General features: G+C 33.8%; 1 protein-coding gene across 1 annotated transcript in view; it reads left to right on the plus strand.

The window, feature by feature from the left end:
* Positions 1-8450: 8450 nt before the first annotated feature.
* The window catches only part of LOTGIDRAFT_206325 (hypothetical protein), a gene marked incomplete at both ends in the record, with an annotated part of 22186 nt that continues 15587 nt past the window's right edge, over positions 8451-15049 (plus strand). Inside the window, 4 exons of the mRNA XM_009054906.1 lie at positions 8451-8517; positions 10531-10534; positions 10712-10932; positions 12472-12600. Of these exons, the coding sequence (XP_009053154.1) occupies positions 8451-8517; positions 10531-10534; positions 10712-10932; positions 12472-12600 (421 nt within the window). The remainder of the gene's footprint in view (positions 8518-10530; positions 10535-10711; positions 10933-12471; positions 12601-15049) is intronic.

Genomic DNA, 15049 nt, shown 5'->3' on the forward strand with positions numbered 1-15049 from the left:
GCTAAATTTCAGCCAAAAGGTTTGCGACCTTTTTATATAGCTCACCTGGAGGCTTAAGACTTAAGTCATTTCCATCACAGTGAATAAATAAATAATGACGAAGTTGGTATTTGATTTTGCACCATATCCTTGCCACCTTAAGGTATAATCATCCAGCCCTAAGTTGGTTGATGTGAAAACAAGAAGGTTCACTTTATAAGGAAGAATCCCACACACCAAACTTTGATGTTTCTGAAAAATGTTGTCATATTATATGATTAATATAGATTTGGAATGAGGGCGAGAGGAGTTCTTATATAAGTTTTAAAAACGGACGATTTCCATCTCCCGACCTGCATAATGATGTCATCTAGTATGCCTATAGCGAGAATTGATAGTGTAACTCCTTGGCCAAATTGATCAGTTTTATATTGAATAAGAGTAACATTAATCATGTATAAATGTATACCAAGTTTCATCAAGATTGGATACAAACTGTAGTCTCTATTGTGCCAACAATAAAAGTGAGCGGTCGGATGGGCGGACTGACGGGACGGCAATATACGTCCACATTTCCATGTGAGCGTATAAAAACAATACCATTTGATGCAAGATATCTTAGGTAGGCGACACATCCGAATGCCTTCTCTGAAGCGTCTACAAACAGGTGTATTTCCATCCATTCAAGGTAAGATGTCAAATGGAGATGATGTCGCTATTTAAATGTGTTGTGATGTTCTCGTTGTAATTTCTTTTGGTGGTGGGTCGTCCAGTGGTGTTACTAGGAAACACAAGTTAAGCAAGGGGGTTGTACATGGGTCACGAAGCCGGGCCAGCCTCTTTTCGGGGGGAGGGGGTGGGAGAAACGCCACTGGGGTCGTCCTAATCAGTGTTGCTTCGCCATACGTCTTGAATAAGATACGTGGCCCTTATTGTGAACAGTGCCAAGAATCCATATGGATCGAAGATTGTGGAAGCAACACTAGCGATCCGCCTTTTTGTGTTAATTGAATTGTGGTACTGTTTTTTATCATATATGACACACCATCTAAGACCAAGAGCTCTCTGAATTGTACATTCATCAAAATCTATATTGGTGTGCTCTGTCCTTCTCGGAGATTGTATTCATCAGTTGCTTATAGTTTGATATCCATTATGATTCAGACAGTCTTTAATGAAAAAGTCTATTCCATGTAGAGAAATTATCAGTTTGATGATCATTTATGTTAGCGAAAACCTCCCAACCGCAGACGACAGACATGGCTATCTAAGGTGACGCTGATCAACCACTACCAAGCCACACTCCAGGAGAAGCTCACCACCATCCGTGCCAAGTCATTATCACTACCTGCAGTCGACAGCATGATTTCTCATTCCCTGTCTTAAGATCCTATGGGAAACGCCTGTCATTACTAAATTCTAGCAGACACGGAATCCACTAGTTGATCACGTGACTTCATTTGTTGGACTAAATTTTAACAGACGACATTTGGAATTCCGATTACAGCTAGGGATTATAAGGAAATTCGGCCGATAAAAAATTGAGACGTTTGGTAATAACTGAAATCCGCCACTTTGTATTTGTCAAAGTAAACATTTTACCTTGCTTGAGACTACTGGATTCATTCTACTAGCTGATATTGTACAGAAACCTCATGTTTATCAAAACAAGCACGTGTAAATTATTAATCATTTCCGGAAATGCACGAAAAATAGGTTAGCACGAAATTAGGTTACTTGACTGTATATGTCTCTTTTATCCTACATTCTGGTTATAAAAATGGATAATATTGTAATGAAGATGTTATTGGTGAAATAATAAGGTTTATTTAAAAGATAATGCCAGTCACTGGGGCTTAGATCTATCAAGAACGCTATATAGTAGGCGGGCAGACGATCGGTCTTGGTCGGAGACTTTTGTCACCGCTAATCACGTGTGGACCATGCAATTGAAAGGAAAATGAATCTGATTGGATGATGACGGTCCGTCCTGCTGACTACGATTAATTCTAATTTCCAATTTGTTTCATGTCCGAATTGGCGCGCCCTTGACCTTGAAACACGTGACTATATCTAACACTGACAGGGAGATTTGAAAAGGGGTAAAACTGAAAAAAACCGGATCAGGTCGGACATAGACAAAAAGTATCATTGATAGAAGGTTTGTAAATATAGTTTGCTTTCATCTCAGTTGTAAACAATTGTATCATCAAAAAAATTCGCTGCGAAATCTATTCACAAAGTCAAACAAGGAAAACACCATCCTTCTTTACAATTTTAATTTATTACAAATACAGTGGTGTAACCTATTTTCGTGGATATAAGGATTCAACACCGAATTTCGTCAAAGTTAACTAAAAAGAAAAAAAATTTTTATGTCTTAGATGTTTCCTCAGATATTCTACAAAATAATTAAAATTGGTTTATTTCGATTTTCTTTATGAATCCTTCCTTCACTTTGACCCATATTTCATAAGCAACCAACTCGGCAACGGCGGCAGAATGCGTAACCTATTTTCGTGTACAATGTTTGATCTATAAATAAGTCGAGAAAAACACGTTGTATGGATACCGGGTGGTATAATTAACCTCTCTTAGTATTTATCTTTAATATCAATTCATTATAACTAGTGACAATTCCTTCAAAGATCCACGATTTTAAAAAAAAAATAGTGACTGACAAAATAAGATACTTAGCGTGATTTATTGCTAAAAGTCACTGAAACAACATAAGAATATGGTCCACTTTGTGTTCCATAGACATTTTCTGCTGACATGGAATCCGCTAGTTGATCATGTGACTTCATTTGTTGGAATATATTTTAGCAGACGACACTTGGAATTCGATTACCGCTTGGGATTATAAGGAATTTCGGCCAATAAAAAATGGTGACGTTTGGTAATAAGTGAAATCTGCCATTTTGTATTTGTCAAAGTATACAGTCAAGTAACCTAATTTCGTGGAAACCTATTATTCGTGGATTTCCGTAATGATTAATAATTTACATGATCGACCTTGCGCGACCTCCGCATTAGTTTGTTTTAATAAATATGGGTTTTCTCTACAATATCAGCTAGTAGATTGAATTCAGAAATTTCAAGCAAGGTAAAATGTATTAATGTATACTTTGACAAATACAAAATGGCGGATTTCAGTTATTACCAAACGTCACCAGTTTTTATCGGCCGAATTTCCTTATAATCTCAAGCGGTAATCGGAATTCCAAGTGTCGTCTGTTAGAATGTAGTCCAACGAATGAAGTCACATGATCATCTAGCAGATTCTGTGTCAGCAGAAAATTTCTATGGAACACAAAGTGGACCATATTCTTATGTTGTTTCAGTGACGTTTAGCAATAAATCACGCTACATATCTTATTATGTCAGTCACTATTTTTTTTTAAATTGTGGTTCTTTGAAGGAATTGTCACTAGTTATAATGAATTGATATTAAAGATAAATACTAAGAGAAGTTAATAATACCACCCGGTATCCATACAACGTGTTTTTCTAGACTTATTTATAGATCAAACATTGTACACGAAAATAGGTTACGCATTCTGCCGCCGATGCCGTGTTGGTTGCTCATGAAATATGGGTCAAAATGAAGGATTCATAAAGAAAATCGAAATAAACCAATTTTAGTTATTTTGTAGAATATCTGAGGAAACATCTAAGACATAAAAAAAATTTTTGTTTTTTTAACTTTGACGAAATTCGGTGTTGAATCCTTATATCCATGAAAATAGGTTACACCAGTGTACATTAATACATTTTACCTTACTTGAAACTACTGAATTCATTCTACTAGCTGATATTGTACAGAAAACCCATGTTTATCAAAACAAGCTAATGCGGAGGTCGCGCAAGGTCGCTCATGTAAATTATTAATCCTTTTCGGAAATCCACGAATAATAGGTTTCCACGAAATTAGGTTACTCGACTGTATATTTTGTTGCAAAGTCAACAAAGTCATACAGTGGTGTAACCTATTTTCGTGCATATAAGGTTTCAACACCGAATTTCGTCAAAGTTAAAAAAACAGATTTTTTTTTATGTCTTAGATGTTTCCTCAGATATTCTAAAAAATAATTAAAATTGGTTTGTTTTGATTATGAATCCCTCACTTTGACCCATATTTCATGAGTAACCAACGTGACTGGGCTCATACTCAATATAATTCAGTATCGCCCTAAAGAGTTCAAAAGAAGTGCATGACTGAAGGTTGAATATTTCATACTGGTGATTGTTACTGTACTGCCAAATATTTTTAATCAAAATCAAAGCTGCCAGTGGGCGTATATTACCTTGCCTGGCAAGCTATCTTAACTTGATTGAACTACTGGATTCATTCTACTGGCTGACATAGAGATAGGCTAGACCCATGTTATCAAAACAAGCAAATGCGCAGGTCACGCGAGGTCACACATGTAATTTATTAATCATTTCAAGAGATGCGCGTAAAATAGGTTAGCACGAAATTAGGTTACTAAAGTGTATATTTCTTACTCTACATCTAATCTTCTAAAAAAATCAAATTTGATGACTATAAAGTGAAGAAATAATAAATCTGATCAGAGTAATTTGTCAGATGTCAGAATATATTCCATGAACAGGGCTGTCTGCCTCTGTCTGTTCCTTGAGCTTTCCTTTGAAAACAAACTGAAACTGTGAAACATTGGATTGCAATCAAGCCCAACAGCTGGGCATGGGGTGGCCATACTCTTTTTGTATAAACTGCTCCAATATCGAGATGATTATGAGTTATGTAATTAAAGCAATATATTTAGACTTATAATTATATATTTTTATTTCATTTTCAACATAGATACAAGTTCAAGATGTCTCATTTTAACTTTGATAAGACTGTCAGTGAGTTGACTAGATTAGATGGACCACTGTCTCATAAAGCTCCATTAATGAGATGGCAGAGAAAGGCACAGGAAGCTGAATTAAGATTGGTAATGCCCTCTGATAATGGTATGTACTAGCTATTTTTCTATCACCAATGACCAAATAGTAACTTGGTCATTCCATCTGAACTCACCAAAATGACCCTCTCAGGTTCTTCTGTATGGCAAATAGTGTTGGGAAATAGACCTTACTGCTTAGAAATTGAGTGCTAGATAAAGTTTTGTTTTAGATGGAATGACCCTGCTGACCTTCTTCATTGCTCCTATAAAAAATAGAAAAAAATGAGTCTTATTTCATCACAGTTTTATATGCCCACATGAAATGGGGGGTGTATATTGCCGTCACCCATGTCCGTCGGTGAGTCCACAATTGCTTGTAAACACTCTACAAGACACAATTCTTGGTATGAGTCCGTAATCACCCAAGTATGAACCCTATTGAAAATCAGAAGAATGGAAAAATATTTAGTATAAGTTATTGCCCTTGTTCTTCAATTTTTAGCTCGTAATCACTCTAGAAGAGACAATTCTTGACGGATTTTGACGAAACTTGGTGAAATTGTTTATTATCACCCATGTATGAACCCTATCGAAAATCAAAAAAATCGAAATATGTTTCACAGGAGTTTGACAAAACTTGGTTTTATTATTCAGTACCGAGCTGAAGATTGGGTATTTGCCTTCTAGAGTTTGAACACGCTTTCAAAATCAAAGACAGTAACTCATACCTATACTCAATATTATTCAGAGCTTAAAAGAGGTGTATGACTGAAGGTTGAAAATTTCATACTGGTAATTGTTACTGTAAGGAATCAACCGAATGTTCAATAAAACTAAAGGAAAAGTAATAGTTGCAGACAAAATTCAAAATGACCCAGAAGGAAATAGATCAGAAGATTTGAAATGTGATGTGATATCACGTTCGATTAATTGGAACAGACGGTAACTGTTCAGAACCCTCCAATCAAGCGCAATCTGGGTGACAGTTAAGAAAGAATATTCAGAAATGACATACTTCCGGCATAAAACAACTCTTGGAGAAAGCGAAACGAAAGTACACGATTACCAGAGCTATTGCTCATTTTGATGTCAATCATGGATTTATGCTCATTCTAAATATAAAAGATTGAATGTACGGCGAAAAAACACATATATATTTTGATGAGTTGTTTATTGACTATTTTAGACAGGTGGACATTTCAAGCCCTGTCTGTAGTATTGAATCATATTATGTAGTTAATAATATTGCAATTCTAGCTCAATACAATAATAGATAGCTTGCAAGGTAACATACACCCGCTGGCAGTTGTCGGAAATGAAAAAAGTCTTTAGTGACAAAAGTATGAATTTTCTCATAATAAAGAAATTTTAATAGTTTGAATTCATTGATATATATATTTACTGCCAGTTATTTATGCTGAGTAATTCCACCAAATTTTTAAAAATCAATATCAATAACCCAAATACAACAAATGATGGCATTAATATACATGATCACACCATGTTTCATTAAAATCAATTAAAAACTGTAGTCTTTAATGTGTTCACAAACAAATTTTGACGGGTTTTTCCTAAGTCAAGGGCAATAACTCAAAGGCTGTTCATTGAAATATCATCAAATTCGAACTTGTCCAAGATCTAATCAATATAAATGATCACACCAAATTTCATTAAAATCAGTTGAAAACTGTAGTCTCTTTTTTGTTCACAAACAAATTTTGACATGTTTTTCCTAAGTCAAGGGCAATAACTAAAAAAATCGTTCATCGAACAATTGTAAAATCTAACTTGTCCAAGATCACATCAATATGAATTATCACACCAAATTTCATTAAAATCAGTTGAAAACTGTAGTCTCTATTGTGTTCACAAACAAATTTTGAAAAGTTCTTGAAAATCAGAAGAGTTGAAAAATATTTGGTATCAGTTATTGCCCTTGTTCTTGAAAACACTTTAAATTTTTAGCTCGTAAACACTCTAGAAGGGACAATTCTTGACTGATTTCAACGAAACTTAGTATGGTTGTTTGTTATCACCCAAGGATGAACCCTATTAAAAATCAGAAAAATCGAAAAATGTTTAGTATGAGTTATTGCCCTTTTTCTTGAAACGCTTCTTCTTGAAAACGCGTTCAATTTTTAGCTTGTAAACACTCTAGAAGGCACAATTCTTGACGAATTTTAACGAAACTGGGCTTGAGTGTTTGTTATCACCCAAGGACAAAGCCTATTGACAATCAGAAAAATTATTTAGTACCGAACTGAAGATGTATTTATCTTCTAGAGTTTTCATGAGCTAAAGATTGAACATGTTTTCAAGAACAAGGGCAATAACTCATACTCAATATTATCCAGTATTGCGTTAAAGATTTCAAAAGATGTGTATGACTGAAGGTAGAATATTTCATATTTGTGATTGTTACTGTACTGCTAAATACTTTTAATCCAAATCAAAGCTGCCAGTGGGCGTATATTACCTTGCCTGGGAAGCTATATTGATGAAACTTGGTATGAGTGTTCGTAATCACCCAAAGATGAATCCTATGGAAAATCAGAAGAATCCAAAAATATTTAGTATGAGTTATTGCCCTTGTTCTTGAAAACGCGTTCAATTTTTAGCTCAAACATTTTAGATGGCACAATTCTTGATGGATTTTGACGAAACTTAGTGTGAGTGTATGTAATCACCTAAGTATGAACCCTATTGAAAATCGAAAAAATCAGAATATTTTTAGTATGAGTTATTGCCCTTGTTCTTAAAAACCCATCTGGAAGCTCTCTAAAAGGCTCAATACTGGACAGATTTTGATGAAATATTATTCAGTATCGCCCCAAAAAGTTCAAAAGAAGTGTATGTCTGAAGGTTGACTATTTCATACTGGTAATTGTTATTGTACTGCCAAATAATTTTATTTAAAATCAAAGCTGCCAGTGGGCGTATATTATCTTACCTGGCAAGCTATCTAGTTAGAAAGCACAATTTTTGTAGATTATGACAAAAATTAGAATATATTTTATATGAGTTTTTGCCGTTGTTTTTCGATACACATTCCATATTTAACTTGTACAAACTCTAGATGGCACAATTCTTGACAGATTTCGACAAAACTTGGTGATGTTATTTATTAATCACCCAAGGATGAACTGTATTGAAAAACAATAAAGTCGAAAAATATTTAACATAAGTTATTGCCGTTGTTCTTTAAAACAGTTTAAGTTTATAGCTGGTTAACACTGTACAAAACACAATTTTTGACAAATTTGAATGAAATTTGCTGAAATTGTTCATAAAGGAACGGTATCAACACTATGACAAATAATATATAATATATAATAAAAAAAAAGAAAAACACAGCTGCCAGTGGGCATATACTTATAGATAAATTGTGAAGCGACTTTTGATATTTTACATTAATGACAATTGATTACATTTTTACTAACTACACTTGGTGATAAATTTGTGAAAAATGCATAATAAACTACTTTTCATTGTAAATATTTCTTTAAAATAAATTGATGCATACTGAAATTTTTGAATTTTTTGTTTTTTTAAGCTGGTATGTCACCAACAAAAGCACCAAGGTCTGCAAAAACTCCAGGGAAAACACCAAAAACACCACTTAGTGGTAGAATACACAATTTCCACACTTTTACACCTGTAAAAACACCGTTAACAGGCAATATGAGTAAAACACCCTCTAAGAAGACACCTCATAAAACACCTAATAATAAATGTTATGGTGACAGGTATGTTTTATCATAAATATTACTGGAATAATTTTACTTGCAAGACCCTTACTATTTTAATCGCTAGTCAATCATAGTGTACCATAGTGTCTTATTTTTATACGCCCATATGAAATGGGGGGGGGGCATTCAATTTTTAGCTCGTAAACACTCTAGAAGTCACAATTCTTGATGGATTTTGACGAAACTTGGCATGAGTGTTATTATCAACCAAGGATAAACCCTATTGAAAATCAGAAAAATCAAAAAATATTTAGTATGAGTTATTGCCCTTGCTTTTGAAAACGAGTTCAATTTTTAGTTTGTAAACACTTTAGAAGGCACAATTCCTGATGGATTTTGATGAAACTTGGTGTGAGTGTTCATAATCTCGAAAGAATAAACCCTATCGAAAATCAAAAGAATCGAAAAAATTTAGTATGAGTTATTGCCCTTGTTCTGGAAAACGCATTAAATTTTTAGCTTGTTAACCCTCTAGAAGGGACAATTCTTGACGGATTTTGACCAAAATTAGCATGAGTGTTTGTTATCACCCAAGGATAAAACCCTATTGAAAATCAGAAAAATTGAAAAATATTTAGTATGAATTATTGACCTACTCTTGAAAACGAGTTCAATTTTTAGCTCGTAAACACTCTAGAAGGCACAATTCTTGACGGGTTTTGATGAAACTTGGTGTGAATGTTTGTAATCACCCAAGGATGAACCCTATTGAAAATCAGAAGAATTGAAAAATATTTAGTATGAGTTACTCCCCTTGTTCTTGAAAACGCTTTCAAATTTAGCTCTTAAACACTAAAAGGCATGATTGTTATTGGATTTTGACAAAACTTGCTTTTATTATTCAGTCTCGAGCTGAAGATTGAATATTTGCCTTCTAAAGTTTTCATGAGCTAAAAATTGAACACGTTTTCAAGAACAAGCGCAATAACTCATACTCAATATTATTCATTATCGCCCTAAAGAGTTCAAAAGAAGTGTATGACTGAAGGTTGAATATTTCATACTGGTGATTGTTACTGTACTGCTAAATATTTTTATTCAAAATCAAAGCTGCCAGTGGGCGTATATTACCTTGCCTGGCAAGCTATCTTGATAAAGGTTATAATCCTTCAAATAACACTTTAAGGTTTAGTAATGTCGTTTAATGTGAAGGCTTTGTTGAAATATTATACGCTCACATGGAAATGTGGACAGATATTGAAGTTGCCCCTATCAGTCGGTCCATCCGTTCACATTTCTTGTAGGCACAATAGAGAATACAGTCTTTATACGATCTTGACAAACTTGAGATCTCAGTCAAGTTCGAATTTGGCAACGATCCGCTAGAACGATTTCAGAGTTATTGCCCTTGACTTAGTAAAAATGTGTCAAATTTGCTTGTGGGCAGGATAGAAACACAGTCCAATCTTCATGAAACTTGGTATGCATGTATATATTGATGAGATCTCGGTCAAGTGCGAAATTTGGCTTTCAGGTACGATAGAGACTGCAGTTTTTATCTGATATCTATTAAACTTTGTATGCATATATATATATTGATTAGATCTCAGTCCAGTTAGAATTGGTAATATTTGGATGAACAATATAGAGTTATTGACCTTGTGTGTATGTCAATAAGACATTGTTCAAGTTTGAATTCAATGATATGTTTTTGAGGGTTTTGTCTTGACCAACTTGACAAATAGATATTTTTAAGATTTAATTTTGAAAGTCATTATTAAATTATTAAAGACTTATCATTTTGACAGCTGGTAGTGGGCGTATGTTTCCTTGCCTGGCAAACTATCTTTACATTTATTGAAATTCGACTTAATAAGTCAAGGAAGTGTTATTTCCATGTAAGAACCATAATGTAGTTCCATATGATAATATAATCATTTGTGAAATAGTAGAGTAGGTCATGAAATTCCATTTCAAAATGACAGAACAAGAGAATTAAAGGCTATAGTTGCTGTACTATTCAGCTACTATGAGTACTATGAGAGAGGGGAAAAATAACAAAATACAAAACAAAATTGTAATCTGGTTTTAATTGATTCAAAGGTGACTCATGATCTTTTCTGTTTTCAGATTCATACCCAATAGAGCTACAACTAATTTTGATATGGGACATTTTGCTGTAGTGAACAGAAAAGAAAGTGTCAATGATATGTGGTTAGAAGAAGAAAGAGATGAAGACAATAACATTGACTATTATCAACAACATCTTAATAACGCCTTGACTAATGGCATTGACCCACATAAAGCTAAAATATTGTCTTATAAGACTAAAGCACCATTACCAGCTGAAGGTGGGTTTGAGCATACAAATAAAAACGTCCAATGCAAAAGGAACCTAGCAGGAAAATGACAGTAAACTACCTCTAACTATTTTTATACGCCCACATGAAATGGGGGGCGTATATTGCCATCACCCATGTCGGTCAGTCCGTCAATCCGTCCGTCTGTCCACAATTGCTCGTAAACACTCTACAAGACACAATTCGTGACGGATTTTGACAAAACTTGGTGTGAGTGTTTGTGATCACCCAAGGATGAACCCTATTGAAAATCAGAATTGTCGAAAAATATTTATTATAAGTTATTGCCCTTGTTCTTGAAAACGCGTTAAATTTTTAGCTTGTAAACATTCTAGAAGGCACAATTCTTGATGGATTCTGACGAAATTTGGCATGAGTGTTTGTTATCAACCAAGGATAAACCCTATTGAAAATCAGAAAAATCGAAAAATATTTAGTATGAGTTATTGCCCTTGTGCTTGAAAACGCTTTCAAATTTAGCTCTTAAACACTAAAAAGCATGATTCTTGCTGGATTTTGACAAAACTTGGTTATATTATTCAGTCCTGCGCTGAAGATTTTCCTTCTAGGGTTTTCACGAGCTAATAATTGAACATGTTTTCAAGAACAAGGGCAATAACTCATACTCAATATTATTCAGTATCGCCTTAAGGAGTTCAAAAGAAGTGTATGACAGAATGTTGAATATTTCATATTGGTGATTGTTACTGTACTGATAAATATTTTTATTCAAAATCAAAGCTGCCAAAATCAGTAATTGGAAAATCAAATGTTTATCGAAGAATGTTCATTTTCAGTACAAATTATGATTTTTGTATACAAATGTTGATTTTCAATGACAAATGTTGAATTAAGCTTGCAAATTAAAAGATAAGAATTTAGAATTAAGAAATAACAATGAAGAAGATTGAATAAAAAGCCATTTCGCCTTCCATATAATAACATATCAAAGCAAGAATATACTTCGACACAAAAATAACCTATAGAATTAAGAATTACAGGGTTTCTCTATTAAGATACTTTGATTATTAATCGACTATGGATCGATAGTCTGCCATCAATAACCAATCTCAATACCCAGCCCTACAAATGATTACAGGTAATGGTTCGCCATTCTCAGTGGTTGATTTTGGCCTTAAATATATGTGTATTGTCTTTAAAAGAACTAAAACTGTACAGTCTGTAGGAAAGTTTCATAATTCTTTTGAATATCTCTCAAACAAAAAATTTCACTATTTATTTATTTGAATGTAGTTCACATCCATTTTGAATCTCTCCCTTGACATTTGAAAAATACTATAATATTTCAACAAAACCTTCAAATCACATTAAAAGCCATTTCTAAACCTTTGAATTTAATGTGAAGGTTTAGTTGAAGAAGTTATAACCTTTATCAAAATTCAACTCATTAAATCAAGGAGGAGATTCAAAATGGTTTTGATCTAAGTTTGAATGTGTGTTGTTTCCATGTAAAATGCTGAATGATCTCCATTTCAAATACAATTTTTCAATTACCTATTCTTTTTATAGGGGCTACAAACAATTTAAAAGTTTTATATAGTTCTGGCAAATGTATGGCTTCAAAAGTTGCTCCAACAAGACAGATACCAAAGACCTCTGAACGAATTTTAGACGCTCCAGCTTTGATGGATGATTATTGTAAGATATACTTATTTTAATAATTTACATTAGAACTAGACCTTCTGGGCTATTTTACATACTCTGCATTTATATTTCGTAAAACATGAATGGGAATAGACTGTTTTTAAACGTTTCCGACAGTAAACATGAATGGGAATAGACTGTTTGTAAACGTTTCCGACTGTAAACATGAATGGGAATAGACTGTTTGTAAACGTTTCCGACTGTAAACATGAATGGAAATAGACTCTTTGTAAATGTTTCCTACTGTAAACATGAATGGGAATAGACTGTTTGTAAATGTTTCCTACTGTAAACATGAATGGGAATAGACTGTTTGTAAATGTTTCCGACTGTAAACATGAATGGGAATAGACTGTTTGTAAACGTTTCCGACTGTAAACATGAATGGGAATAGACTGTAAACGTTTCCGACTGTAAACATGAATGGGAATAGACTGTTTGTAAATGTTTCCTACTGTAAATATGAATGGGTACAGACTGTTTGTTAACGTTTCCGACTGTAAACATGAATGGGAATAGACTGTTTGTAAACGTTTCCGACTGTAAACATGAATGGGAATAGACTGTTTGTAAATGTTTCCGACTGTAAACATGAATGGGAATAGACTGTTTGTAAATGTTTCCGACTGTAAATGTGAATGGGAATAGACTGTTTGTAAACGTTTCTGACTGTAAACATGAATGGGAATAGGCTGTTTGTAAACGTTTCCGACTGTAAACATGAATGGGAATAGACTGTTTGTAAATGTTTCCTACTGTAAACATGAATGGGAATAGACTGTTTGTAAATGTTTCCGACTGTAAACATGAATGGGAATAGACTGTTTGTAAACGTTTCCGACTGTAAACATGAATGGGAATAGACTGTTTGTAAACGTTTCCGACTGTAAACATGAATGGGAATAGACTGTTTGTAAATGTTTCCACTGTAAACATGAATGGGAATAGACTGTTTGTAAATGTTTCCGACTGTAAACATGAATGGGAATAGACTTTTTGTAAACGTTTCCGACTGTAAACATGAATGGGAATAGACTGTTTGTAAACGTTTCCGACTGTAAACATGAATGGGAATAGACTGTTTGAAAACGTTTCCACTGTAAACATGAATGGGAATAGACTGTTTGTAAATGTTTCCGACTGTAAACATGAATGAGAATAGACTGTTTGTAAATGTTTCCGACTGTAAACATGAATGGGAATAGACTGTTTGTAAACGTTTCCGACTGTAAACATGAATGGGAATAGACTGTTTGTAAATGTTTCCACTGTAAACATGAATGGGAATAGACTGTTTGTAAATGTTTCCACTGTAAACAGGAATAGGAATAGACTGTTTGTAAATGTTTCCACTGTAAACAGGAATAGGAATAGACTGTTTGTAAATGTTTCCGACTGTAAACATGAATGGGAATAGACTGTTTGTAAATGTTTCCTACTGTAAACATGAATGGGAATAGACTGTTTGTAAATGTTGGACTGTAAACATGAATGGGAATAGACTGTTTGTAAATGTTGGACTGTAAACATGAATGGGAATAGACTGTTTGTAAATGTTGAACTGTAAACATGAATGGGAATAGACTGTTTGTAAATGTTTCCGACTGTAAACATGAATGGGAATAGACTGTTTGTAAATGTTTCCGACTGTAAACATGAATGGGAATAGACTGTTTGTAAATGTTTCCGACTGTAAACATGAATGGGAATAGACTGTTTGTAAATGTTTCCTACTGTAAACATGAATGGGAATAGACTGTTTGTAAATGTTTCCTACTGTAAACATGAATGGGAATAGACTGTTTGTAAATGTTGGACTGTAAACATGAATGGGAATAGACTGTTTGTAAATGTTTCCGACTGTAAACATGAATGGGAATAGACTGTTTGTAAATGTTTCCTACTGTAAACATGAATGGGAATAGACTGTTTGTAAATGTTGGACTGTAAACATGAATGGGAATAGACTGTTTGTAAATGTTTCCGACTGTAAACATGAATGGGAATAGACTGTTTGTAAATGTTTCCTACTGTAAACATGAATGGGAATAGACTGTTTGTAAATGTTGGACTGTAAACATGAATGGGAATAGACTGTTTGTAAATGTTTCCGACTGTAAACATGAATGGGAATAGACTGTTTGTAAATGTTTCCTACTGTAAACATGAATGGGAATAGACTGTTTGTAAATGTTGGACTGTAAACATGAATGGGAATAGACTGTAAATGTTTCCGACTGTAAACATGAATGGGAATAGACTGTTTGTAAATGTTTCCGACTGTAAACATGAATGGGAATAGACTGTTTGTAAATGTTTCCGACTGTAAACATGAATGGGAATAGACTGTTTGTAAATGTTTCCGACTGTAAACATGAATGGGAATAGACTGTTTGTAAATGTTTCCTACTGTAAACATGAATGGAAATAGACTGTTTGTAAA

Source organism: Lottia gigantea (genome assembly GCF_000327385.1).
Source record: "Lottia gigantea unplaced genomic scaffold LOTGIsca_23, whole genome shotgun sequence".
NCBI classification, from domain to species: Eukaryota; Metazoa; Mollusca; class Gastropoda; family Lottiidae; genus Lottia; species Lottia gigantea.